A 24,230-nucleotide genomic window follows, 5' to 3' on the forward strand; every position below is an offset into this window, starting at 1 on the left:
CACAAAATACTGCAACAACTCAGCGGGTCAGGCAGCATCTCTGGAGAGAAGGAATAGGTGATGTTTCAGGTCCACACCCTTCTTCAGAAGTCTTCACAAGTTCATAGTTGAGGTTAGTGTTGCTTGGTGTTCAAGAGCCTGATGGTTGTCGGGGAGAAGATGTTTTTCTAGCTGGTGGTTGCTAATAAATCTTTACAAATCTTCAAAGGGGAAGAATAAGGGGGTAGGGAAACATGATATGTGGACGGCACATGTCTTATTTAATCTTAAACGCCTCAACGTTGTCACGTATCACATTTGTGTCAATGAGTTTGCATGAGAGACATATCGAAGGGCAGAGGAAGGAATTACTGTGAGAGTGACATTCAAGGGGAGAGAGGTAGCAGTGGTTTTCACCTACATGAGCCTTGAGAGCATCCTTATCTCAGCCCAACAGAAGCTGAAGGAGTCTTCCTGATGACGTACGCCTTGCTTTCCTGTTGTTGTCTGGCTTCCTCCCTCATAGAAAGCCATTCCCAGCCACACAATTGATTCTCCTCTCCCCGCCTGTAGCGTGGCAGACTTCCGCTAGGCTTCAGGGGGAAAGTTCCCTCCCTAATCTTCCTCTGGCATCAAGCTCCCACACTTTGTAATCGAGAGGTGTCCGTCGGGGAATGTAGCCGACTTGCCCGCTCCAGACTGCAGGAGTACGTGCTGAGGGACGCACTGAAGCTCGGTGCAGCCAACGCCAAGGCTCGGTGGGGGAGGACCACAGTCTACAGTCATAGAAACATAGAAATATAGAAGATAGGTGCAGGAGGAGGCCATTCGGCCCTTCGAGTCAGCACCGCCATTCATTGTGATCATGGCTGATCGTCCCCAATCAATAACCCGTGCCTCCTTTCTCCCCATATCCCGTGACTCCACTAGCCCCTAGAGCTCTATCCAACTCTCTCTTAAATCTATCCAGTGATTTGGCCTCCACTGCTTCTGTGGCAGGGAATTCCATAAATTCACAACTCTCTGGATGAAAACGTTTTTTCTCACCTCCGCTGCTCTGTCCTTCCGCTGCTGGACCTTGAGGGGCAGAGTCCGTTGGGATCACCCCTCAAACAGGGGAAGGGATGTCATCCCAGGGGGCCACATGAGAGGCAGGGTGTTTTGAGTAAGTCTGAAGAAGGGTCTCGTCCCGAAACGTCACCCATTCCTTCTCTCCAGATATGCTGCCTGTCCTGCTGAGTCACTCCAGCATTTTGTGTCTATCTTATGCTTTGAGTAAAGAAAGGTTCAAGTTCAAGTTCAAGTGAGTTTATTGTCATGTGTCCCTGATAGGACAATGAAATTCTTGCTTTGCTTCAGCACACAGAACATAGTAGGCATTTACCACAAAACAGATCAGTGTGTCCATATACCATAATATAAATATATACACACATGAATAAATAAACTGATAAAGTGCAAATAACAGATAATGGGTTATTAATGATCAGAGTTTTGTCCGAGCCAGGTTTAATAGCCTGATGGCTGTGGGGAAGTAGCTATTCCTGAACCTGGTCGTTGCAGTCTTCAGGCTCCTGTACCTTCTACCTGAAGGTAGCAGGGAGATGAGTGTGTGGCCAGGATGGTGTGGGTCTTTGATGATACGGCCAGCCTTTTAGAGGCAGCGACTGTGATAAATCCCCTCGATGGAAGGAAGGTCAGAACACGACTATGACACAATTAAACGTAAAAACACTGAAACTGCTTTGAGAGTTTTTTCAAGGTTTTTGTTCTACATTTAGTTTTCATTCTGAATAAAGTTTCATTTGGAATTTATAGAAATTAAAAATGGAACATGGCAATTTTATTTCTCCTTTCAAACCTGCATCTGCACATGGATTTAGTTTAGTTTAGTTTAGTTTAGAGTTTTAGCGCAACAAAACAATACTATACAATACAATTTATTTATTGTCATTTGAACCTCAAATGAAGTTCAAACGAAATTTGGTTTCTGCAGTCATACAACAAGAAAAGCACCAAGACACACAACTAACACAACTTACACAAACATCCATCACAGTGAATCTCCTCCTCACTGTGATGGAACAGCCCCTTCGGCCCAACGAGTCCGTGCCGACCAGCGATCCCCGCACAGCAATACCATCCTACACACACTGGGGACAATTTACAATCATACCAAGCCTATTAGCCTACAAACCTGCACGTCTTTGGAGTGTGGGAGGAAACCGAAGCACCTGGGGAAAACCCACGGGGAGAACATACAAACTCCATACAAACAGCACCTGTAGTCAGGATCGAACCCGGGTCTCTGGCGCTGTGAGGCAGCAACTCCACCGCTGCGCCCTTTTCTCGGAGTATAATTTAAAAATTGTTTTTCTCATCAAATATTATGGTTTTGCAGGTACTTTCGATTTTGATGCCTTCTGACTTATTTGTACTTATTGTTTTTTTTTTATTGTTCTTGGCAGATGTAAACCAAGCAATGATGAGAAAATTACCATCACAAATGCTGCGACAATTCTGGGCAACAAAATTCAGATTTTGCCCCAGAAAAGCATGGTGATACAGAATAAAACAAAGGTATGTGTATGCACGAGTTTGTATGGAAGTTTACGAGTGTTTGCACAGAAAATGCTGGAGTAACTCAGCGGGTCAGGCAGCATCTCTGGAGAACATATCCGTCAGAAGGGTCTCGGCAAGAAACGTCACCTATCCATGCACTCCAGAGATGCTGCCTGACCCGCTGAGTTACTTCAGCACTTTGTGTCTCTTTGTGTATTAACCAGCATCTGCAGTTCTTGCTTCCTATATTATTAGTGTTTGGTGCAGACAGGCACTAGAGCTCAAATAATTAACGCCATTTACAGAAGATTTAAGCATACCAGGGCAATAAGTATTTTTCAGGTGGAGACAAAAGGAATCCCGGGAATTGCAAATCCACTGGGTGTTATTCACCTGCTCGTTATTCCTTTCCATTCATATCCAGTGGGATATGGAAACCAAGGGATTTTGGCAATGTTTCCATCCATGCCATCGATTACCCATCTTTCCCAACGTGCAGACTCCCCCGCTGAGCCACCGTGCCACCCGCTGCACCACCGTGCCACCCGCTGCGCCACCGTGCCACCGTGCCACCCGCTGCTCCACCGTGCCACCCGCTGCTCCACCGTGCCACCCGCTGCGCCACCGTGCCACCGTGCCACCCGCTGCACCACCGTGCCACCCGCTGCTCCACCGTGCCACCCGCTGCTCCACCGTGCCACCCGCTGCTCCACCGTGCCACCCGCTGAGCCACCGTGCCACCCGCTGAGCCACCGTGCCACCCGCTGCTCCACCGTGCCACCCGCTGCTCCACCGTGCCACCCGCTGCTCCACCGTGCCACCCGCTGAGCCACCGTGCCACCCGCTGCTCCACCGTGCCACCCGCTGCGCCACCGTGCCACCCGCTGCTCCACCGTGCCACCCGCTGCTCCACCGTGCCACCCGCTGCTCCACCGTGCCACCCGCTGCACCACCGTGCCACCCGCTGCTCCACCGTGCCACTCGCTGCGCCACCGTGCCACCCGCTGCTCCACCGTGCCACCCGCTGCACCACCGTGCCACCCGCTGCTCCACCGTGCCACCCGCTGCTCCACCGTGCCACCCGCTGCGCCACCGTGCCACCCGCTGCGCCACCGTGCCACCCGCTGCTCCACCGTGCCACCCGCTGCTCCACCATGCCACCCGCTGCTCCACCGTGCCACCCGCTGCTCCACCGTGCCACCCGCTGACACTAAATTACACCATTCAGGCTGTGGGGCTTTTAGATTCCTGTTACACTTTACAAATTAATTGATAAGATGCCATTTGGCAATACTCACTCCAAAGTACCATGGAATTTGTTATCACTGATACCTGGCACAAGAACACATTTAGCCTTGAAGAAATGGTAGAGTTGCTGCCTTACAGCGCCAGAGACCCAGGTTCATTCCCGATTACGGGTGCTGACTGTACAGAGTTTGTACGTTCTCGCCGCCACCCCCATGAGTTTTCTCCGTGATCTTCGGTTTCCTCCTACACTCCAGAGACGTGCATGTTTGTAGGTTAATTGGCTGGTTATAAATGTCCCTAGTGCGTGCAGGAAAGTGTTAGTGTGCGGGGGTCGCTGGTCGGCGCGGACTCGGTGGGCTGAAGGGCTGTTTCCGCGCTGTATCTCCAAACTAAACTCAACTAAACTTTAGCTGTGATAATTTCAGTTCAGAACACCTAAAACTCACTGTTGAGTTCCTAGGCTGCCGTTATTTTGCTGCAAGCTTTGCTGAGCGACTCTGTGTATTTCAGTGCCTCAAAGCAGCAGAATTGGCCAGAGCACAACATCCCAGAGAATGGAGATAAATCTTCGATCTGCCTCTTTACACCACATTTTGAACTAATCCAAAACAGGCCGCTAGTGCTGGCCCTAAAATGCTCTTTGATCTCAAATGCTGCAAAATAGTCAGAATTCAGTCTATCTGGAAAATAGAAGCTGGCACCATTCTTTGATTGTGATCAATTTCTGCGTCTGTTTAGCTAATTTGTGGTTCTTTTATCCAGGCAAGCAACAGGCTTTGTTATTTTAGGTTTAGGGATACGGTGAAGGAACAGGTCCTTCAGCCCACCGAGTCCGCGCCGACCAAGGAACAAGGAACGGTGGCGCAGCGGTAGAGTTGCTGCCTCACCGCGCCAGAGATCCGGGTTCGATCCCGACTATGGGTGCTGTCTGTAGGGAGTTAGTACGTTCTCCCCGTGACCTGCGTGGGTTTTCTCCGGGAGCTCTGGTTTCCACCCACACTCCAACGATGTACAGATTTGTAGGGTAATTGGGCAAGTTGGGCTGAAGGGCCTGTTTCCATGCTGTATAACTATGTCCCGATTCCATAAACTTTGGCACTCCATGTGTTCTTGTACATGGTACAACCTTTCAAGTCATAGACTGACACAGTGTGGAAACAGGCCCTTCAGCCCAACTTACCCACACCAGCCAACATGCCCCAGCTACACCAGTCCCACCTGCCTGCGTTTGGTCCATATCCCTCCAAACCTGTCCCATCCATGCCGGAGTCTCGAAGAAGACTCTTTTCAGACCTCATCCCATCTCAATGGTTAAGTCACAGACTTCTTTTTAATTATACCGGCTTTTTCTGATAATGAAAGCAATTTTCGCAATGAATGAGGATTACATTAGCTACTGAGTTACAAACGAGGCAATTACCCTTCAGTGTATGAATTAAAAAAACGACTGCAAATAATGACACCACACAAAAAGCCTTTCTGGCTGCAATGTGCTGATCTTCCATATGGATAGCTAGCGTGTTTTAAGCCCCTTGCCGATTCATGTGCTTTTAAAACGTTTACGTATTTAAACATAACTCAATCCTCAAATCCTTTCGACAACAATAAAGATCAAGATCTTGAAAAGTGAGATAGATCACCAGGCCCCTGCTCCTGATTTGACTCTCAACACCACAGGCCTTTGAGCTGTTGCAATGGCAACCTCGATATATCACGGGGAGATCCCAGGGACATTTGTCAGGTATTGGTTACACAGCGCAGAGTGAAAGGGTAACAGGCAGGGATCTATGCTTCCAACACGTGGAGTTGTGGAGAAGGTGCTTGGCATTTATACAGCTCCACGAGCCGTCTGAGATACCAAATAAATCAAAACCACGTGTTGCATCAAATACTCAGCAGGTGGGACAGAATCTGAAAGGTGAAGATGGATTAACGTTTGAGTGAAACCTTACCCAGGTTTGGACATCTCGTGTGGAATGGTAATTGCTTTTAGAGGCGAGCAGAAGCACACATTTCCTGAATTTTACAGCAGAAATCCAGGATATATCGAGAGAAACTGTGGCCGGCTTGATTTTAATCTTGGCAAGAGAGAGCTAGATAGGGCTCTTAAAAATAGCGGAGTCAGGGGATATGGGGAGAAGACAGGAACGGGGTACTGATTGGGGATGATCAGCCATGATCACATTGAATGGCAGTGCTGGCTCGAAGGGTCGAATGGCCTACTCCTGCACCTATTGTCTATTGTCTATTGTCATAGAGTTATACAGTGTGGAAACAGGCCCCACCGGCCAACATGTCCCATCTGCACCAGTCCCACCTGCCTGCGCTTAGTCCTAATCTCTTCAAACCTGTCCTATCTGTGTACCTGTCTAACTATTAAACGTTGGGATAGTCCCTGCTTCAACTACTTCCTCTGGCAGCTTGCCCCATACACCCACCACCTTTTTGTGTCAAAAAGTTACCCCTCAGATTCCTATTAAATCTTTTCCCCTTCACCTTGAACTTATGCCCTCTCTGGTCCTCGATTCACCTACTCTGGCCAAGAGACTCCAAGAGGCATCTACCCGACCTATTCCTCTCATGATTTTATACACCTCTATAAGATCACCCCTCATCCTCCTGCGCTCCAAGGAATAGAGACCCAATTGTAAATATGAGTCAATCAATAATGTGTCAACCAGAAGGCCTTTGGAGGCCACATCATTGGATATTTTTAAGGCAGAGGTTGATAGATTCTTGATGAGTACGGGGTGTCAGGGGTTATGGGGAGAAGGCAGGAGAATTCATTTAGGAGGAAGAGTGAGTGAATGGTGGAGCAGACTTGATGGGGGCCGAATGGCCTAACTCTGCTATTATCACTTAAGAACGTGAGATTATGAATCATTTTGGATCCCAGCAAGCTTTCCACCGTTGGCATAAACGTTCACACCTGGTGAAAGAGATTAATGTATAAAACTAATATAATACTCCGATTCTTTTTCTGTTTCCTAGATTGTGAGCAGACTGACAGTTATTGAAAGCAAGGTCTCGGGGATTTATTACTGCTTGGCTTCCAACAGACTCGGCGTGGACAGGAGACAAATTAACTTCTTTATTACAAGTAAGCAATTGTCTTCCATCCAATGAAATCCAATTGTCTGCTATCCAATGAAATCCAATTGTCTGCTATCCAATGACATCCAATTGTCTGCTATCCAATGACATCCAATTGTCTGCTATCCAATGCCATCCAATTGTCTGCTATCCAATGACATCCAATTGTCTGCTATCCAATGACATCCAATTGTCTGCTATCCAATGACATCCAATTGTCTGCTATCCAATGCCATCTGCAAAGATCCACAATTAACGGTTTGCTGGTTGCACCGCATTTGCCAGTTTAGTGATTTTAGTGGAGGGAACCAACCTTCGCTCAGTCCGCTTGGGCTACCCGATCCCCCCGGATATTAAATACTCGGAAGCATTTTATCGGGATGCATCACAGCTTGGTTTAGGAACAGCTCCATCCAAGACCACAAGACATTGCAGCGGATTGTGGAGGCAGCCCAGACCGTCACACAAACCAACCTCCCTCCCATTGACTCCATTTACACCTCACGCTGCCTCGGCAAGGCCAGCAGCATAATCAAGGACCAGTCGCACCATGGCCACTCCCTCTTCTCCCCTCTCCCATCAGGCAACGGGTACAGAAGTGTGAAAACGCACACCTCCAGATTCAGGGACAGTTTCTTCGGAGCTGTTATGAGGCAACTGAATCATCCTACCACAACCAGAGAGCAGTGCTGAACTACTATCTGGTGACTGCTATCTGGTGACCTTGATCGGACTTTGCTGGCTTTACCTTGCACTAAACATTATTCCCTCATCATGTATCTGTACGCTGTAAATGGCTCGATTGTATCACCATTGTGCCGCCCGATATTGCTTCATCAGATAGCATACAAACAAAAGCCTTTCCCTGTACCTCTGCACATGTGACAATAACAAACCTAAATGGGCAGCATGGTTTGGGTGGCATTGGCGGGACGGTGGTGCAGCGGTAGAGTTGCTGCCTCACAGCGACAGAGACCAGGGTTCGATCCTGACTACGGGTGCTCTCTGTACGGAGTTTGTTCTCCGTCCCCGTGACCTGCGTGGGTTTTCTCCTAGATCTTCCGTTTCCTCCCACGCTCCAAAGACGTACAGGTTTTGCAGGTTAATTGGCTTGGTATAAATGTAAAATGTACAATGTAAATTGTCCCTAGTGTGTGTAGGATAGTGTTAATGTGCGGAGATCAATGGTCGGCGCGGACTCGATGGGCCGAAGGGCCTGTTTCCGTGCTGTATCTCTAAACTAAACTGAACTAAAATAAACTAAATCTAAAAGTCATTTCCATTCTTTCAAAAGAGGCGTGGATCCTGTTCAGGTTAATATTGTTTTCCAGAAAAACGCCCATCAACTTACCCACTCACAAAGATACTATCAGCATGACAACCACAACTACTGTGTCATGACTGAGTATTGTTAGCATTTTTTTTAAAATAACACAAAAACTGACATTTTCAATTGAGTCTAGAGCGTTATTCGAGTTTCTGGGATTTCCTGTTATGCCGTTCCACAATATTGCCCTTTGGAGCCTGAAATAGACTTGACTTCGCAAACGATGTGCGCCATTGTTAAGCTGTTGGATGCCATCCAAGGGTGGTACTTGGTGTAGAAGAATTGATGGCACCAGCGTTGCTATTTGAAGCTGCTAATTCTGAGATGTATTCTCTGCTATATAAGGAGCGACAGCATTTTCCTGAGCAGAGAGATCTTTAGATATCCCGAAACTCAGATCCGGATCATATCTGAAATGGACCACTCCTTCAGTTGATCATATACTGCAGCCAAACATTAAGCAAACAACTTTATAGACTCCCTCACCCTCAACAATAACTTATACAAACTTTAATATTCCGGGATAAATTCCTATCTTGTACACAAAATGTTTACGATTGACACAAAATGCTGGAGTAACTCAGCGGGTCAGGCAGCATCTCTGGAGAAAAGGAATGGGTGACGTTTTGGGTCGAGACCCTTCTTCAGACGGAAGGCATTAGACAAACTTTAGACATTAACAGCATTGCTATGAATTACACTTCTTAAGACTGAAGAAGGGTCTCGACCCAAAGTGTCACCTATTCCTTTTCTCCAGAGATGCTACCTGTCCTGCTGAGTTACTCCAGCATTTTGTGTCCATCTTTGGTGTAAACCAGCATCTGCAGTTCCTTACTACACATTTAGTACAGAGTTAAATTCAACCAGGAAATAATTTACCAGTTAGCACAGTGATGGAGCTATTAGAGCCGTAATAATATGGACCTGCAGATGCTGGTTTATACTAAAGATAGACACAAAATGCTGTGTCAACGGGTCAGGCAACATGAACAGAAATATTATTCCTTTACCAAACTTTAGACATTATCAGCTTTACTAGGAATTTTTTCAACCCTTTGCTACAAATTATATTAAAAGATAAATTGCTACATTAGATATAATTACAGGCCACTGTACTAACAGAAATCCATAAGACTATAAGACCTAGGAGAAGAGTTAAGGGGCTGTCCCACTGTACGAGTTTACACAAGAGATCCCCCAAGTTTAAAAAAAAATCAAACTCGTGGTAAGTACGTAGAATGTACGCAGCGGGTACGTCGGAGCTCGGGACGTCTCTTAGCGGCTCGTAACGCTAACGGCAGGTACTCGGGAAACGCGGTAAGCTCGTGAAGTTTTTTCAACGTTGAAAAATGTCCACGAGAGCCCAGAGTACCCACGAGCGGCTATTACCGTAATTCTCCGAGTTAGGTGAAACTCGGGAGAACTCTAAAATGACCTCGTACAGTTGACAGGCCCTTTAGGCCATTTGGCCCATCAAGTCTACCCCACCCTTCGATCATGGCTGATCTATTTTTCCCTCTCAACCCCATTCTCCTGATTTGATTTTACCGGTTTGAATGCGAATCAAAGCATTTCACTGTGTCTAGGTACACGTGACAATAAAGTAACGTTGAATCTTTCACCCTGTAACCTTTGACGCCTTTACTAATCAAGAACCTATCAATATCCTCTTTATCAAATACCCAAAGTCTTGGTCTCCACAGCCGTCTGTGGCAATGAACTCCACAGATTCACCACCCACTGGCTAAAGAAATTCTAAAGAAACTCTCCCATAACTGGAAACAACCTCTCCTCATTATTAGTATCTTAACTTCCAAATGCAAATTACCAAATCTATCATCAGCTTCCTTGTTATTGTTACATGCTCAGAACTATGAACATTCCAGGTTTAACCTACCTATTAGGCTCACTGCACAAATACAATTGACTTCTCTTAGAAAGGGAAATTGTCACTTATGAGTGAATGTTAAGGGTCTGTCCCACTTGAGCGTCATTTGCGCGTCATTTACGCGACATAATTTACGCGTCACGACGCACGACGCACGCATGGCGAGCATTACGTGCGCATGGCGCGTGGTGGCGTAGGCAGTGACTCGTGGTAGCGCACGGCGGGGATTTTGGGATTCTCAAAATCTGCGCGCGCCACCTGCATGATGCACAAATGACGCCCCAAGCGGGACAGGCCCTTTAGAAACTGCACCTTAACTGACAGACAAAACAGGAAGCAACAATTTGGAAGAGTAATGGTGACACATTTGGAAAACGATGTTCAAAGTGGCAATGAAGACGTACTTCACCCGTGTTACTCTCTTCATCTGGAACATTGTATTAGCATTTTTGATTGGTTACAAAGTCAAGGATTGGCCAAACTTATTAAGTCTGAAGATGGGTCGCGACCCAAAACGTCTCCCATCCTTTTTCTCCAGAGATGCTGCCTGATCCACTGTATTATTCCAGCTCTTTGTGTCTTTCTTATTTATTAAGAGTGGTTTTTTTTAGTTCTTGGTTTTTACTTCAGTTCAGTTTAGTTTATTGTCACGTGTACCGAGGTACAGTGAAAACCCCCTGTTGCATGCTAACCAGTCAGCGGAAAGACAACACGTGATTACAATGAAACTATTACAGCGTTCGTAGATGCTGGAAAATCGAAGGTAGACAAAATTGCTGGAGAAACTCAGCGGGTGCGGCAGCATCTATGGAGCGAAGGAAATAGGCAACGTTTCGTTGCCTATTTCCTTCGCTCCATAGATGCTGCCGCACCCGCTGAGTTTCTCCAGCAATTTTGCCTACCCAAGCTATTACAGTGTATAGATACATGATAAGGGAATAACGTTTAGTGCAAGGTCAAGCCAGCAACATCCGATCAAGGATAGTCCAAGGATCAACACTGAAGTAGATAGTAGTTCAGGACTGCTCTCTGGTTGTGGTAGGATGGTTAAGTTGCCTGATAACAGCTGGGAAGAAACTGGTCCTGAATCTAGAGGTGTGCGTTTTCACACTTCTGTACGTTTTGCCTGATGAGAGAGGGGAGAAGAGGGAGTGGCCGGGGTGCGACTGGTCCTTGATTTTGCTGCTGGCCTTGCCGAGGCAGCGTGAGGTGTAAATGGAGTCAATGGAAGGGAGGTTAGTTACCATCCAAGTCAAGTCAAGTTTATTTGTCACGTACACATATAAGGTGTGCAGTGAAAGTGGCAATGTCTATGTTAACAACAATGACCTCAAAGGTCTGGGTATATTTCCAGACCGTGAGTGAACAGGCAGAGTACAACGTCACCCATTGATAGGGAGGCAGATCTAATCTTATTTACCAAGAAGGCTTATTCAGATACTTGTGGAAAGTTGGCTGTGCACATAAGGGAGTGGAAATTAAAATTAATTTGACAATGGTGACATTTTGAGGGCAGCCTGCTAACGTGGAAAGGCTAGGCACATGGCCTGTCAAGAGTCGAGTGTTAGTCATATGCACAGACAAACGAACAATGAAACTCACAAGTAAGTGGGTCATTGGTTAAAGTGATCATGGCTTAATTAGGATAGCCATCCGTCTCCCAGTATTTAATCCAGCCAAATTATAAAGATGCATTTCATGCAATTTTTAAATCTATTCTTCAGAAAGGAGACAAAATAATGCCACGGCAAAGAGCATCGTGTGGATAGATGAGAATTTAATTTCCTCAGCAAGCTCACTGCTTAGAAATGCAAGTTTCCTCTTCTTATAAAGATATGTTCGTAACGCCACATTGTAATTCCAATATGGCGGGACTGTCATATGCTGAAAGAATGGAGCGGCTGGGCTTGTACACTCTGGAATTTAGAAGGATGATAGGGAAACTTATTGAAACATCTAAGATTATTAAGGGTTTGGCCACGCTAGAGGCAGGAAACATGTTCCCAATTTAGGGGGAGTCCAGATCCAGGGCCACAGTTTAAGTATAAGGGGTAAGCCATTTAGAACTTCGGATGAGGAAAACTTTTTCACACAGAGAGTTGTGAGTCTGTGGAATTCTCTGCCTCAGAGGAAGGTGGAGGCTGGTTCTCTGGATGCTTTCAAGAGAGAGTTAGATAGAGCTCTTAGGGATGGCGGAGTTAAGGGATATGGAGAGAAGACAGGAACGGGGTACTGATTGTGAATGATCGACCATGATCACATTGAATGGCGGTGCTGGCTCGGAGGGCCGAATGGCCTACTCCTGCACCTATTGTCTATTGTCAATGAATAGGGTCATTGAATTGAAAAGATAAATTATGAAATAGCTATCAATCCATTTTTAAATGGGTTTTTAAATAATCCCAACTATTCTAAGACGACAAACTTAAGTTTGCTTGGTTTAGAGATATAGCATGGAAACAAGCCGTATGTACCACTGAGTTTACGTTGATATTCGATCACCCGCACACCAGCTCTAGGTTATCCCACTTTCTCATCTATTCACTGCACACTAGTGGCAATTTACAGAAGCCAATTAACCTACAAACCTGTACATCTTTGGAGTGTGGGAGGAAACTGGAGCACCCGGTGAAAACCCACGCAGGTCACAGGGAGAATGTACAAACTCCGTACAGACAGCACCAGTAGTCAGGATTGAACCCAGGTCTCAGGCAGCAACTCCACCGCTGTTCAGAGTGAGGGAAGTTACTTTTGGTGAAAGACCTATATGTCACCTCTGTGTTTCTTGTCTGTGTCCATTTCGGATTAGATCAGTCCGATGTCCTGCACCTCGAGGCAGATGCCACCACGTCACGGACACAGGGAGAGGATCTGAATCTCATCTGCTGGGTCAGAAAATACTACGGGAAGGAGGTGACGTGGTATTACCAGTCCTTTGAGAATTCCCTCCAGGTTCAACTGGATCTTTTCACCCAAAGAATTGAAGGAATCTACTCCAGGAAGTTGGTTCTCCATCTCAGAAATGTGACGAAAAACCACAGTGGCATTTACAAGTGCAAAGCGATGGACGTGACCTGCGGCAAAGAGTGTGAGAGGCACACTATTGTGCACATAGAATGTAAGTTTTATACACCACGTAAATGCACGATTCATTTTCAATTAAGCACCTTTCAAAACCCCCTGTTTAAGAAACAACTGCAGATGCTGGAAAAATGCCACGATTACTAGGAGGTTTTGAAGGTAGACAAAAACGCTGGAGAAACTCAGCGGGTGAGGCAGCATCTATGGAGCGAAGGAATAGGTCGAGACCCTTCTTCCGAAACCGACCCTTCTTCAGAAACATGACCCGAAACGTCACCTGTTCCTTCGCTCCATAGATGCTGCCTCACCCGTTGAGTTTCTCCAGCATTTTTGTCTACCTTCAATTTTTTCCAGCATCTGCAGTTCTTTCTTAAACATTTTGTCTACTCCACTGCGAACTCACCTCAAGGTATGCCTACTCTGAAGGAGTTCAGCTCCTCTCTCCGAATGAAGAAGGGTCTCGACCCGAAACGTCACCTATTCCTTCGCTCCATAGATGCTGCCTCCCCCGCTGAGTTTCTCCAGCATTTTTGTCTACCTTCAAAACCTCCTAGTAATCGTGGCAGAAGCAAAGAACGGCGGATGCTTTGTGGCTGCGGTGCTGGTTCGAAGGGCCGAATGGCCTACTCCTGCACCTATTTTCTATGATTCTATGTGCTGGAGTAACTCAGTTCAGCTTAGTTCATTGTCACGTGTACCGAGGTACAGTGAAAAGCTTCACGATTCTATGATATCCCCCAGGCCCCCACCACCCTCTTCCCCACGCATCTCCTTTCATCTCCCAGCTTAAAACTATGCCCTGTAGTATTTGTATTTGATTTTTCCATCTTGGGAGATGAAGAGTGTTTTATTGTCATATGTACCGAAACAAAACAATTACATTCTTACTTGTACGTAGCAGCATAACAGGCTTGCAAACTCCATCCGCACTCATTAGATAATATAATTAATAAACATAACAAAGTTCAATAGATTTAAAAAAACTCTGCAGTAAATGAAACAAAGCCAATCCCACAAGTCCCTAAATGCAACCAAGATAGCATTAGTTGGAGTTTGTGGTGTTCAATAGCCTGAAGGGCCTGTCCTACTCGGGTGTCATTTGCCCGTAATTTACGCGACATCATTTACTTGTCACGACGCATGAGTCGTGACGCACATGTGACATGCGCATGGCGTGCATTACGCGTGCATAGTGCGTGGTGACGTAGGCAGCGCACGGCACCCCAGGATTTTGGGATTCACAAAATCCTCGCGTGCCACCTACGTGACGCGCAAATGACGCCCAAGTGGGAAAGGCCCTTGATGGTTGTTGGGAAGAAGCTGCTCTTTCACTAAAAATACCGCTATCGTCTCTGCCTCCACCTCTACCCATGGCAGCAGGTTCCAGGTACCTTGAGTTTCTGTGTAAAAACATTTGTCCCGCTGATCGCCTTTAACCTTGATCATTCTCATCATAAAGCCATGTCTTCCAGCCTTACACTTTCCCACCCAGGGGGGAAAAAGGTTTTGACTGTCTACTCTATCTGTGCTGACTATTGAGATTGAACAAAGCATTTATTTGCCTTTTCTCTGTGACGTTGCAGCTAAGACTGTCCCAGTTCTGCAGAAGAACCTGACCAACATGGAGGTGAACAGTAGCAGCACCGTGGTCCTGTACTGTAATGTCACAGGCCGACCTTCCCCCACCATCTCCTGGTACAGAAATGAAAAACAGGTTCTTCCAGCTTCAGGTGTGTTGAGCAAAATTTATTTTCCATCTCTGTTCCTGTGACAGGTCATAAGGGCGGCACGGTGGCGCAGCAGTTGAGTTTCTGCCTTACAGCGCATACAGCGCCAGAGATCCAGGTTTAACCCTGACTATGGGTGCTGTCTGCACGGAGTTTGTACGCTCTCCCCGTGACCTGCCTGGGTCCTGACATCCCAGACTAATTCCTGGGATGTCAGGACTTTCATATGAAGAAAGACTGGTTAGACTCGGCTTGTACTCGCTAGAATTTAGAAGATTGAGGGGGGATCTTATAGAAACTTACAAAATTCTTAAGGGGTTGGACAGGCTAGATGCAGGAAGATTGTTCCCGATGTTGGGGAAGTCCAGAACAAGGGGTCACAGTTTAAGGATAAGGGGGAAATCTTTTAGGACCGAGATGAGAAAAATAAATTTCACACAGAGAGTGGTGGATCTCTGGAATTCTCTGCCACAGAAGGTAGTTGAGGCCAGTTCATTGGCTATATTTAAGAGGGAGTTAGATGTGGCCCTTGTGGCTAAAGGGATCAGGGGGTATGGAGAGAAGGCATGTACAGGATACTGAGTTGGATGATCAGCCATGATCATATTGAATGGCGGTGCAGGCTCGAAGGGCCGAATGGCCTACTCCTGCATCTATTTTCTATGTTTCTATGTTTGTCCGGGTTCTCCGATTTCCTCCCACACTCGAAAGATGTACAGGTTTGCAGGTTAATTGAAAAATTGTAAATTGTCCCTCGTGTGTGTAGGATAGTGTTGATGTGCGGGGATCGCTGGTTGGTGCGGACTCGGTGGGCCGAAGGGCCTCTTTCAGCGCTGAATTTCTGAAGTAAAAAGGGAAAAAAGTGAACCAGGGAGAGGAGGGCGAGAGTTTGGGGCCTGTTTCAAGATGGCCGACTTTCCACACTGTATCTCTCTAAACTAAAGTAGAATTCATGAGGGGAGACTTTGCTTACTCAATAAAAGGAAAGATGGTTTAGAGGTCCCGCAAAGTTTTGTCCAATTGTCCCTCAAACCTGACCATTCATGTTTTGACACAAACTTAGCAAACAGGAAGATCGTTCACAACCTTACCTTCTCGAGTTTCCGGATGAAAAGAGTGATTAAAAGCCAAGAGTGTGGTGATTTGGTGGACCGAAAGGCCTTTTTCTAAAGTATAATCGGCAAGTTGGTCATGAAGCAACCGAGGAAAACCTTTTTCAATCAGAGAGTTGTGAATCTGTGGAATTCTCTGCCACAGAAGGCAGTGGAAGCAATTCACTGGATGTTTTCTAGAGAGAGTTAGATTTAGCTCATAAGGCTAACAGAATCAAGGGATATGGGGAAAAAGCAGGAACGGGGTACTGATTTTGAATGATCAACCATGAACATATTGGGCCGAATGGCCTACTTCTGCACCCATTTTCTACATTTCACAATCTTCTAAAAAATCAAATCTCCTACCTTCCATCCAACATCTGGGATCTCAATCGAAGGGCCGAATGGCCTACTCCTGCACCTAATTTCTATGTTTCTATGTTTCTACGTTTCAATGGTTCAATGGTTTGTTTATTATCACGTGTACCAAGACACAATGAAATACATTTTTTTGCATACAGGTCAGTAAAATTATTACCATACCTAAGTACAATCCCCGATATTTAAGAGTCATGGAGTCCTAGAGTGATACAGCGTGGAAACAGGCCCTTCGGCCCAACTTACCCACACAGGCCAACATGTCCCAGCTACACTAGTCCCACCTGCCTGCGCTTAGTCCATATCCCTCCAAACCTGTCCTATCCATGTACCTGTCTAACTGTTAAACGTTGGGATAGTCCCAACCTCAACTACCTCTTCTGGAAGCTTGTTCCGTACACCCATGATCAGCCATGATCATATTGAATGGCGGAGCAGGCTCGAAGGGCCGAATGGCCTATTCCTGCACCTATTTTCTATGTTTCTACCCTCTGTGTGAAAAAGTTACCCCTCAGATTCCTATTAAATCTTTTCCCCTTCACCTTAAACCTGTGTCCTCTAGTCCTTGGTTGCCCTACTCTGGGCAAGAGACTCTGTGCATCTACCCGATCTTTTTAACTGGAAAGAAAATGCGGTAAAAGGAGTTATTAAAGCTCGATTTATTTGTACACTTCTTTGCATCGCGAAACAATGTTAGCTGCCCACCAGCTTTTATCATCTCCAGCTTTTAACCATCTGTGAATGGTATTTCAAGCATGTCAGACAGCTGTGAAAGGGATTATCTGCTCTTTCACTTGAGGACCATCGAGACAACATTTCTCAGAACATCTTTTCAGAGTTCACAGTGCAAACCGTTGCCTCAATGTTGACGGTTTCTATGCCAAAGTCACATTCTCCATGAACTTTGGCCCATGTTCACCAAGATTTACTTTATAAGAGTGGTAGTACTTCATATTGTGTGCAAAATCTTGAACTATTTTTACATGGAAAGCATATAAATATTATTTAAGAAGGAATTGCAGATGCTGGAAAATCGATTGTGTTGTATTGTGAACTCAACTCAGCTTTTATTTATATAATAATAATAATAATGGATGGGATTTATATAGCGCCTTTCTAATACTCAAGGCGCTTTACATCGCATTATTCATTCACTCCTCAGTCACACTCGGTGGTGGTAAGCTACTTCTGTAGCCACAGCTTCCCTGGGGCAGGCTGACGGAAGCGTGGCTGCCATTCTGCGCCTATGGCCCCTCCGACCACCACCAATCACTCACACACATTCACACACATTCACACACAGGCAAAGGTGGGTGAAGTGTCTTGCCCAAGGACACAACGACAGTATGCACTCCAAGCGGGATTCGAACCGGCCACCTTCCGGTCGCCAGCCGAACACTTAGCCCATTGTGCCATCTGTCGTCCCAATATATCATCAAGGGAAGACAACAAAAGGAAGACAAACAGGAAGTGGACCCGTTGGGTCCCATCCCCTCAACGTGTGGTTGCGGGTTATTGTCACTTTTGCAAAAAAACTCTTTAAGATGACTAACAGTAGCACGGCCGTTTCTTTTGTAAACCCACAGGTATATCTTTGGAATCGGGAAGCAAAACGTTGATCATTGAGAGGGTTGAACATGATGATGAAGGAGTGTACAAATGCAAGGCGACAAACGAGAAGGGGACGGTGGAAACGTCAGCGTATATATCAGTTCTAGGTGAGACCTGCTGGAGTAGCCTTTCCTTCTCCATGTCGAGAATGAGCTGCCAGAGGAAGCTATAGAAGAAACAATTATAACTTGACTGTGATGGTATTTGGACGGATATATGTGTAGGAAGGAACTGCAGATGCTGGTTTACACCGAAGATAGACACAAAATGCTGGAGTAACTCAGCGGGACAGGCAAAATCTCTGGATAGAAGGAATGGTGACGTCTCGGTTCGAGACCCTTCATCAGACTTATGGATAGAGTGTAGAAGGATATGTGCCAAATTTAGACAAATAGGACTCGCCCACTATGCCAATTTGACAATATGCCAGTTCACAGCATGGAAACATGCCCTTGAAACCAATTTGTCCATACTGACCAACATGTCCCATCTACATTAGTCCCATTTGCCTGTGTTTGGCCCATATCCCTCTAAACCTGTCCTATCCATGTACCTGTGTAACTGTTTCTTCAACGTTACGATAGTGGCTACCTCAACTACCTCCTCTGGCAGCTCGTTCCATGCACCCACCACCCTTTCTGTAAAAACATTACCCTTCAGGTTCCTATTAAATCTTTCCTCATTAAATATGTCCTCTGGTTCCGAATTCCCCTACGCTGGGCAAGAGACTTTGTGCGCTTAACCCCATCCATTCTTCTCAATGATATAATGGTGTTGAAAGATCGGGGGAGAAGGCAGGAGAATGATAGAGAAAGATAGACCAGCCATGATTGAATGGTAGAGTGGACTCGATGGGCCAAATGGCCTAATTCTGCGCTATGACTTGTGGGCTTCTGAACCACAGGTGCTTTTCAATTCTGGGGAATGTGAAACCAATTTCCGTGAAAATATGATTTTCACAATTTATTTTTACATATTTTTCTACCTTAGGCGCTGAGGAAAAGTCGAACTTGGAGCTGATCATCTTGGTGTGCACTGGAGTGGCGGCCACACTCTTTTGGCTTTTACTCACTCTTTTCATCCGGAAACTGAAGAAGGCAAGTCCGTGAACCATCTTCGCGTTGACTAAATTTATGTCACAAGTCGAGCGGTCAAGTTGCGGGAAAATTGGACAAAACTTTGCGCCATCTCTAAACCATCATTCCTTTTATTGAGTAACCAAAGTCTCCCCTCGGGGAAAATTCGACTTTAGTTTAGAGAGATACAGAGCAGAAACAGGCCCTTCGGCCCACCGAGTCTGCAACGACCAGCGATCCCCCGCACACTATCACACTATCCTACACACGCTAGGGACAATTTACATTTATATCAAGCCAATTAACCTACAAACCTGTACATCTTTGGAGTGTAACACTTTTTCACACAGAGTTGTGAGTCTGTGGAATTCTCTGCCTCAGAGGGTGGCAGAGGCCAGTTCTCCGGATACTTTCAAGAGAGAGCTAGATAGGGCTCTTAAAGATAGCGGAGTCAGGGGATACGGGGAGAAGGCAGGAACGGGGTACAGATTGTAGATGATCAGCCATGATCGCATTGAATGGCGGTGCTGGCTTGAAGGGCCGAATGGCCTACTCCTGCACCTGTCGTCTATTGTGGGAGGAAACCGGAGCACTTGGAGAAAACCCACGGGGAAAATGTACAAACTCCGTACAGACAGCACCCGTGGTCAGGATTGAACCCGGGTCTCTGGCGCTGTGAGGCAGCAACTCTACCGCTGCGCCACCGTGCCTCACTATCCTGGATCCTGCCCCTAACCCTGCTAGCTTCAGTGTCATTATAAATGTAACATTACGTCAGTTGAAACCTTGAACAGAATTGCCAGGCGTAAATCTAGTGACATTTACCAATTTAGACATAGAAACATAGACAATAGGTGCAGGAGTAGGCCATTCGGCCCTTCGAGCCTGCACCGCCATTCAATATGATCATGGCTGATCATCCAACTCAGTATCCCATCCCTGCCTTCTCTCCATACCCCCTGATCCCTTTAGCCACAAGGGCCACATCTAACTCCCTCTTAAATATAGCCAATGAACTGATCTCAACTACCTTCTGTGGCAGTGAATTCCACAGATTCACCACTATCTGTGTAAAAAATGATTTTCTCATCTCGGTCCTAAAAGACTTTCCTCTTATCCTTAAATTGTGACCCCTAGTTCTGGACTTCCCCAACATCGGGAACAATCTTCCTGCATCTAGCCTGTCCAACCCCTTAAGAATTTTGTAAGTTTCTATAAGATCCCCCCCTCAATCTTCTAAATTCTAGCGTGTACAAGCCGAGTCTATCCAGTCTTTCTTCATATGAAAGTCCTGACATCCCAGGAATCAGTCTGGTGAACCTTCTCTGTACTCCCTCTATGGCAAGAATGTCTGTCCTCAGATTAGGAGACCAAAACGCAGATTAGGAGACCAAAATTTATAAGAGTGACAGGAACAGTGGCTTTTCCTTGCATATATACTTCAATCCAAGCACACATCACATAGAGGATTTTGCCACCACTTTACTGGTCTGAAGTGGATTAGCTAATTCACCACAGGCGAGAGGTGACACGTCCATGATGTGTTTCACTCCTTTACTAAGCCGCTGGATGCTTTTACACTGAGCTATTCAGGCAGTGCTCCCTTGGTGTGAACTGACGAGAATCCATTACCTCTTTGCAGCCACGCACAGCGGATGTTAAAACTGGGTATCTGTCCATCATAATGGACCCAGACGAAGTGCCTTTGGATGAGCAGTGTGAACAGTTCCAGTACGACAGCAGTAAATGGGAGTTCCCCAGAGACAGACTCAAACTCGGTAAGTACGGCACGTATACAGAGAACACACTCTGGAAGAGATTGTCACAATATGACCTACATTTTGGCAACAGATTCTTCTTTGTCTCTTATGACAATAGACAATAGACAATAGGTGCAGGAGTAGGCCATTCGGCCCTTTGAGCCAGCACCACCATTCAATGTGATCATGGCTGATCATCCCCAATCAGTACCCCGTTCCTGCCTTCTCCCCATATCCCCTGACTCCGCTATCTTCAAGAGCCCTATCTAGCTCTCTCTTGAAAGTTTCCAGAGAACCGGCCTCCACTGCCCCTCTGAGGCAGAGAATTCCACAGACTCACAACCCTCTGCGTGAAAAGGTGTTTCCTCATCTCCGTTCTAAACGGCTTACCCCTTATTCTTAAACTGTGGCCCACTATGATGCCTTGAGCTTTGAATTCACCCCTTCAATTTAGGTGGCAAAGTCCAAAAGTCCAAAGTCTAAAGCAGGCAATATGTGAACTTGGTCATCTAGCTCAACCAGTAAATTAGCTACTTATTGACTCATTTATTTTAGATGTTGGGCATCATTTTGTAAAGTTCACTTCATCTTGAGTGCTACCTGATATTTCATGTTGCATTGTATCACATTACAACATAGAACATGGAAAAGTACAGCACAGGAACAGGCCCTTCGGCCCACAATGTCTGTGCCGAACTTGATGCCAAGATCAACTACTCTCATCCGCTTGAACAAGATCTATTTGCATTTCCTCTCACTTCCCGATGACATGCGGTTTTGTAAGTTCATCAGCCTCTCTAAAATTGCCCCAAATATGTAGGGAGTAGATGAGAAAGTGGGATAACATAGAACCAGTGTGAACGGGTGATCGATGGTCGGCATGGACTCGGTGGGCCGAAGGGTCTGTTTCCATGTTGTGTCTTTCAATCAGTTCAATCTACACAATCACCCAGTTAGACCAAATCTTGAAATTCAAGATCCAAGAGAGTTTATTGTCATGTGTCCCTGATAGGACAATGAAATTCTTGCTTTGCTTCAGCACAACAGAACATAGTAGGCATTGACTACAAAACAGATCAGTGTGTCCATATACCATTATATAAATATATACACACATGAATAAATAAATTGATAGTGCAAATAATAGATAATGGTCAGAGTTAATGTTCAGAGTTTTGTCCGAGCCAAGTTTAATAGCCTGATGGCTGTGGGGAAGTAGTTATTCCTGAACCTAAATTCCTAAATTCCTGAATTCCTAAATTCAGCTGACGGTTTCCTCCATTAACTCAACCTTTCCCCAGGTTCCGAAATATTATCTTGCTATTTGTTTCCTGCGTGATTCCTTTGCCTACCATCCATTACTCATCCATTACTTGCTCCAACTAATCTTCCCTTCCGGTTTCTTCATTGTTCAGGATAGCAGCAAGGTTAACAAAGCCAGGTCTTATACACCTATAACTGTACCACTCCATCCCAGCATATTGTTCGAGCATAGCTGTAAAATGCCTCTGTTTAACTGAACCCATCTCTCTCTTAATTGACCATAGGGAAGACTTTGGGTCATGGCGCGTTTGGCAAAGTGGTGGAGGCATCTGCCTTTGGGATCGATAAGTCATCAACCTGTAAAACTGTGGCTGCAAAAATGTTAAAAGGTATGCTTCTGCACACTCAGCGCATTGCCAATCCATGGAGACATGGCGGTTATTAAAGGCAGCTGCTCTTTCTCGACTGCGCAAGCAGTACTAGTATCTTCTGGGCATTTAACTGTGGTTGTGGTATTGTTGCTTCCCCGACAACAGTTATAGAGTCATAGTGCCATTCAGCGTGGAAACAGGCCCTTCGGCCCAACTTGCCCACTCCCACCAACATGCCCACTCTACACTAGTCCCGCCTGCCTGCGTTTGATCCATATCCGCCCAAGGTGGGTGGTGTCTGTATGGAGTTTGTGCGTTGTCCCTGTGACCTCGTGGCTTTCTCCAGGTGCCCCAGTTTTCTCCCACACTCCGAAGATGAAAAGGTTTTGGAGGTTAATTGGCTTCGGTAAAATTGTAAGTTGTCCTCTAGTGTGTGTAGGATAGTGTTAGTCTATGGGGATCACCGGTTGCGCAGACTTGGTGGTCTGTAGGACCTATTTCTGTCCTGTATCTCTGCACTAAAGTAAACTGAACATGCTGGTTAACACACAAAAGGAATGCTGGAGTAACTGAAGTCTGAAGAAGGGTCTCGACCCGAAACGTCACCCGCTCCTTCTATCCAGAGATGCTGCCCTGTCCCGCTGAGTTACTCCAGCTTTTTGTGCCTATTACTGGCAAGATCTCTGGAGAACATGGATAGAAGCCTGAAGAAGCGTCTGGATCCGAAATGTCCGAGATGCTTCCTGTCCCGCTGAGTTACTCCAGCACTTTGTGTCCTCAAGCCTTCATGCACTGTTGAACGTATCAGTGGCAGGTCCAAAACTAGACATTTGTTGGCCGCTCATGAACGGAATACTTAATCTGCCTTAGCAACCAGCAAACAATCTCCAGCCAAAGAGGGGTTTGGATATTCAGTTTGCCCTGCGGCTTCAGATTTTATCTCTCTTATTAATCTCACCTTCCTGCATTTCCTTCACAATGCATGGGATAAGAGCCCGTGTACTGAGGTGAATCTTAGTCAATGTGTCCTCATCAGGAATTCACACAATAGCAGGCGTTCGTTGAGAGGTTTTGGATTTAGTACAAGGTTTGTAGGTATGACTTTCTGTGCGGCTGTCACAAGAACCAAACTTACAGTCGATCTCATTCTCTTCCAAGATTCTTCGGAATAGATATGTTTTCTTTGCCAATCTGGCAAGAGCCACCTCACAGGGAGACAAATTCTAACCTAGCAACGTAACCAAGGAATTCTCACCACGATACCGCTGGATTGTTTTAGTTTATAGTTTCAGAGATGCAGCGTGGAAACAGGCCCTTCGGCCCACCGAGTCCGCGCTGGCCGGCAATCACCGTGTACTAACGTTCTATCCGGCACCATAGGGCCAATTCATCTACAAACCAGCACATCTTTGGAATGTGGAAGGAAACCAGGGGACCCGGAAAAACCCACGCAGGTCACGGGGAGAACGTGCAAACTCCGTACAGGCAGCACCCATGGTCAGGATCGAACCCGGGTCACTGGCGCTGTAGGGCAGCAACTCTACCCACTGCGCCACCGTGCCGCCTATGGTCGCAGAATGGGGTTTCCGATGCTGGCCTGGCTAATTGCACTCTCAACATCCCCATTCTCAGTTAGTGCATTATTTGAAGGTTAATGCCCCTGTCCCACTTAGGAAACCTGAACGGAAACCTCTGGAGACTTTGCGCCCCACCCAAGGCTTCCGTGCGGTTTCCGTGCGGTTCCCGGAGGTTTTTGTCAGTCTCCCTACCTG

General features: G+C 46.2%; 1 protein-coding gene across 2 annotated transcripts in view; it reads left to right on the top strand.

Annotated features, from left to right (window-relative positions):
- The window catches only part of LOC116979194 (vascular endothelial growth factor receptor kdr-like), a 163,978-nt gene that overhangs the window by 97,066 nt on the left and 42,682 nt on the right, over positions 1-24,230 (top strand). For both annotated transcript variants that reach the window (XM_033030756.1, XM_033030757.1), the window contains exons 11-18: positions 2,448-2,559; positions 6,781-6,889; positions 12,907-13,215; positions 14,762-14,908; positions 17,964-18,095; positions 18,979-19,085; positions 20,707-20,842; positions 22,372-22,476. In XM_033030756.1, the coding sequence (XP_032886647.1) occupies positions 2,448-2,559; positions 6,781-6,889; positions 12,907-13,215; positions 14,762-14,908; positions 17,964-18,095; positions 18,979-19,085; positions 20,707-20,842; positions 22,372-22,476 (1,157 nt within the window). The remainder of the gene's footprint in view (positions 1-2,447; positions 2,560-6,780; positions 6,890-12,906; positions 13,216-14,761; positions 14,909-17,963; positions 18,096-18,978; positions 19,086-20,706; positions 20,843-22,371; positions 22,477-24,230) is intronic.

Source organism: Amblyraja radiata, chromosome 12 (genome assembly GCF_010909765.2).
Source record: "Amblyraja radiata isolate CabotCenter1 chromosome 12, sAmbRad1.1.pri, whole genome shotgun sequence".
Lineage (NCBI taxonomy): Eukaryota > Metazoa > Chordata > Chondrichthyes > Rajiformes > Rajidae > Amblyraja > Amblyraja radiata.